General features: G+C 27.2%; 4 protein-coding genes across 4 annotated transcripts in view, besides 3 other annotated features; 3 read left to right on the forward strand and 1 right to left on the reverse strand.

Annotated features, from left to right (window-relative positions):
• The window catches only part of EDI_184540 (uncharacterized protein), a gene marked incomplete at both ends in the record, with an annotated part of 1,395 nt that extends 1,337 nt beyond the window's left edge, over positions 1-58 (forward strand). Inside the window, one exon of the mRNA XM_001733246.1 lies at positions 1-58. This exon is cut by the window's left edge and continues 1,337 nt beyond it. Within this exon, the coding sequence (XP_001733298.1) occupies positions 1-58 (58 nt within the window).
• Positions 59-75: 17 nt separating this feature from the next.
• Positions 76-109: a sequence feature (AT_rich).
• A 175-nt stretch (positions 110-284) lies between these two features.
• Positions 285-336: a microsatellite.
• A 74-nt stretch (positions 337-410) lies between these two features.
• Positions 411-2,141, forward strand: EDI_184650 (uncharacterized protein; the record flags this gene model as incomplete). Its single annotated transcript, XM_001735466.1, has 1 exon — positions 411-2,141. The coding sequence occupies one exon, from the start codon at positions 411-413 to the stop codon at positions 2,139-2,141; it is 1,731 nt and encodes a 576-aa protein (XP_001735518.1).
• A 170-nt stretch (positions 2,142-2,311) lies between these two features.
• EDI_184660 (uncharacterized protein) lies at positions 2,312-3,256 on the forward strand (the record flags this gene model as incomplete). The annotated part of the gene is made up of 1 exon (XM_001735467.1): positions 2,312-3,256. The coding sequence occupies one exon, from the start codon at positions 2,312-2,314 to the stop codon at positions 3,254-3,256; it is 945 nt and encodes a 314-aa protein (XP_001735519.1).
• Positions 3,243-3,396: a sequence feature (AT_rich).
• Positions 3,371-4,174, reverse strand: EDI_184670 (uncharacterized protein; the record flags this gene model as incomplete). Its single annotated transcript, XM_001735468.1, has 1 exon — positions 3,371-4,174. The coding sequence occupies one exon, from the start codon at positions 4,172-4,174 to the stop codon at positions 3,371-3,373; it is 804 nt and encodes a 267-aa protein (XP_001735520.1).
• Positions 4,175-4,178: the final 4 nt, after the last annotated feature.

Below are 4,178 nucleotides of genomic sequence, written 5' to 3' on the forward strand. Positions count from 1 at the left end.
TGGAGAGTTACTTCAGTTCAGGAGTTATTGGATTGAGAAAGGAATTATTCCTGATTGACTGACTTAATTTGCATCATTTTTTAATTATTTTTTCATAATTTTTATAATACTGTATTGTTTAAAAATGTCATAATAAAAACAGGACAGTTTAATATGTGTCCACATCATCAAATAATACATTGAGAGTCTGTAATTTAGAGAGGAAAAAGAAAAGAATTAAAGGAAGGGAAGATCTAAAGGATTCGACACAGTTCTGTAAGAATTCTAGAGGTAAGAAGAGTAGTAAATAAATAATAAAAATATAAAAAAAGTATAATAAAATAAGAAATAATAAAAATGGAAGGGGTGAAGAAATTCTTTTGAAGAAAAAGAGAAAATTGAAACTCATTGAGATAAAATTATTACTCAAGATGACATTAATCAAATCAATTGTATGGAAGGTCATTAATGCAATAAAGTCCAATTTTTATAGACTATGCATCACAGGATTATTATTTAACTTTAGTGCATATTTTTTGTGGACTGTCATCCCATTAAAAGCAAATGATTTAGGTGCATCTTCATTGGAACTTGCACTTATTCAAGCAGTATCTTATGGCCTTGGAGCATTATTCTCACCTGTAGCAGGAAAATTGACTGATCTAATAAATCCATATTTGTTATTTAGAATAGCAGATTTATTCTTTATTGGATGTGTTGTATTAACAATGGTTCTAAACACAAAAGTTTGGCACCTTTATATTGATGTCTGTTTTTATGCAGTTGGTTCAGGACTATTTTGGCCAGTAGTAGGATCAACTGTTGGCAAAGAGGCTTCAATTGGAAAAGAAAATAGAAACAGTTCAATATATTCTGTTTGTTGGTCATTTGGTAAATCATTAGGATATTTGTTTGGTGGGTTATTGAAAAAAGCACTTGGAGACAATGCTCTTTGGGTGGCAATTGGTTGTAGTGGAATTTTATTAATTATTTATCCATATTGCCTTCCTCCAGAAGTACGTGAAAGAGAAAAAAGAAAGAAAGAAGCTGCTCAACATCAGAAAGAACCAGAAGATATGCACGTTAAAGTAGGAACTGTCAGTAAAGAGAATAACGATAAGAATAAACCTAATGCTGATGAGGATATTGAAATTCCATTGGATATGGTTAATGATTTAGAGAACCAAACTGGAGTACAAATAGATTCAGTTAAATCTAATAATGTCCAAGGGCATGATTTAGAAGAAGTTGTTGTTGCAGATTCTAAAAGAATTAAATACAAATGGAATCAATTTCAATTAAAGAATAAAACATACATTTATCTTGGTTATATTCTTAATTTCTCTGTTGTTGGAAGTGCGTCTGTGTTATCTAATCAATACATTAAATTAATTAAGAAGAAAGATATAAGAGTTAACCTTCCATTAGCAGCTCCAAACGATATGTACCTTGGACTCTTCTTCTTTATCTTTTATTTTGCACAAACCATTGCGATGGTGTTAATGTCTCTTACAACTATATGGACATATAAACGTTCATTATTCCTTATTGGACAAATAATTATTATGCTTTTGTTTATTGTTGTAGCTGCTTCATCAACTGTATGGCTTCTTTTAGTATTAAGTTTCTTAGGAGGACTAGTTGCTGGTTTTGCTTACCAAACATCAACCTATTATTCTCTTCGTGCAAGTGAACAAAAGAAAGGTTTCTTTGTTGGAGTTTCTGAAGGAACAGCTAAATTAGGAATGGCATTCCTTCCATTAATTGCTGGTGTTATGGCAACTTCATTAGATAATCTTTATTTACCTGTTTACATTGGTATTGTTATTGTATTATTCTGTACTATTCTTTGTGAAATAGTATATCATGTAGGATATACAATTAATAATAGAAGACAAAAAAAAAGAATTACTCCTGATCAACATTACTTTGAAATGGAAGACTCACATACTGATGCTCAAAAAAGTCAAAGGGACGATACTAATAAAGAAGACAGTCTTTCCACTACTCAAAAAATTGAAATTCCTAACACAACTCAATCAATCAATAATTCTCAAAAATCTAAAGGAGAAGAAAATCCAGTTGATACATCAACTGAAATGGAAAAAGAACAACAAGAGGAAACTAACAAACAACAGAATGAAGAAGAACATCAAGAATAATTTGCACTGTACATTGATGTTCATAATTTAACTTCTTATTTAATAAAGAAATAGATTTTTATATATCTGTGATACAAAACAACATAAGAAAATAGAAAGTGAATAATATCAAAACTAAACATCAATCAAAAGGATAAAAAGTAAGTAAAAATAAATTCAATTTTTTTCTAATGGAAACAACAGGACCAATTCCTAATCATAAATCAATTAACTTAATTCTTAAAAGAGCTGAAGAAACACGTACTAGAAAATTAAAAACAAAACAACATAGAAAAGTTTTATATCCAATTCAATTAATATGGAGAGGATTATATTTTATAAATACTTATTCTTATTTCAGAATTTTTATAACAGAATTAATTGGTACTTTCTTACTTAATTTTGTTGCTGATGGAATTTATACTAATCTCTTTAAAAATGAAACAAACCTTTCTAGAGAAGCTCTTTTAGTTTGGCTTATTGCAGAAACGATAGCTGTAACATTTGTTTTATATGTAGATTTATTAATCTTTGCAGAGTATTTCTCTCCTTCTTTTAATCCTACCATTTCTTTCATCTATTTCTTTTTAGGAATTATTAATTTTTTTGAATTTATATGGAGTGTTATTGTTCAATTTCTTGCTGCATTTCTTCAAGTGATGTTTATTTATTATCTTTATGATATTGACCATTTCTTGAAAATACCAACTGATACTACTTGTGCATTTAGGGACTTAATTTCTGAAGCTATCGGTACTTTCTTTCTTAATCTTACTGTTATGGTTTGTATTCATAAAACAATTAAACCTTCTGGTCCTGTTTCTTTTATTGTAGGTGGAATGGTATTGACACTACCATCTGGTATGGTAGCTAATCCTTCAATTACATTTGGACGTATGTTTTTTGGTGTTGCTTTGGGATTATCTCCTTGGAGTGTAATATTTTTTATTATAGCGCAATTTGTTGGAACATTCGTGGCTATTATTGTTAGTGGGTTTATTATGTTTCCTTGTATAACAGATCCTTATAGACATCGAAGAATAAATGAATTAACTAAACGATTAGAAGGTATTAAACTTGAGTCATCTGAAGAAGAGTTTTCAGAAGATAATATTCCAGAACAAATTTATATTTAAATAATTGTTAATATATTTTATTATTAATTAATAATACTTTAATTATAAATAAATAAAAAAAAGGAATTTAAGAAATAATAAGAATATGAATGAATTAAAATAAGTAAAAAAGAATTAATTTAAAGTAAAGAATTTTAAAAGTTTTCTTTCATTTAAATGAGTGGGTGATGGAGTAATAATGATTTCATCAAGTTTTCTTTTAAAAATCATTTCAGGAGAAGTTTCGTTATAAAAAGAATAATATTTATCTAATTTTTGGTATTTTAAAGTGTTATTAAATTTATGAGAAGTGATTGTATTTAACATTTCTTTAAATTCTTCATCAGTTGAACATAATTTTCTTATAACAAATAATTGTTCTTTAATTTTATAATGAGGGTCTTTTAATCTTTCAGCTTGAACTTTAATTTGATTTAATATTGTACTTGCTTCACTTATTGATAATTCAAATATTCCAAGTGCATCGAATTGAACAATAATTTCAAATGGATACATTTGAAAAAATTTAACATTTACTTCACAATAGTCTTCTTCTTTTTCTAAAGCAAGTTCTTTATAAACTTTATTCATACAACCATTAAAGAAGATTGTTTCAAAGATCATTCTTTCTTCATTAAGATTAGCAATTGTTTCATTAAATTTCTTTCTAATAGCACGTAAAATTTCTTCTAATTTATTAAAATAAGAATCAACAAATGGTTTATAATCTAATTTCTTTTTAGAAAACATTTCAATAATATTACACATTTTTGATTTCCATTGATCTTTTGATAAAAGAATTCCATTTGTTGCAGATTTCATAAATGGTAATAAAGTGGAATATTTTGATGATTCAAATCTTTCATGAGGAAATGGTAATCTATAAATTCCTTCATTATTTACAGTACGACATAATAAATTACGATAAATGAATTTCATTACA

Source organism: Entamoeba dispar, genomic scaffold (assembly GCF_000209125.1).
Source record: "Entamoeba dispar SAW760 scf_1105229459173 genomic scaffold, whole genome shotgun sequence".
Classification (NCBI taxonomy): domain Eukaryota; phylum Evosea; order Mastigamoebida; family Endamoebidae; genus Entamoeba; species Entamoeba dispar.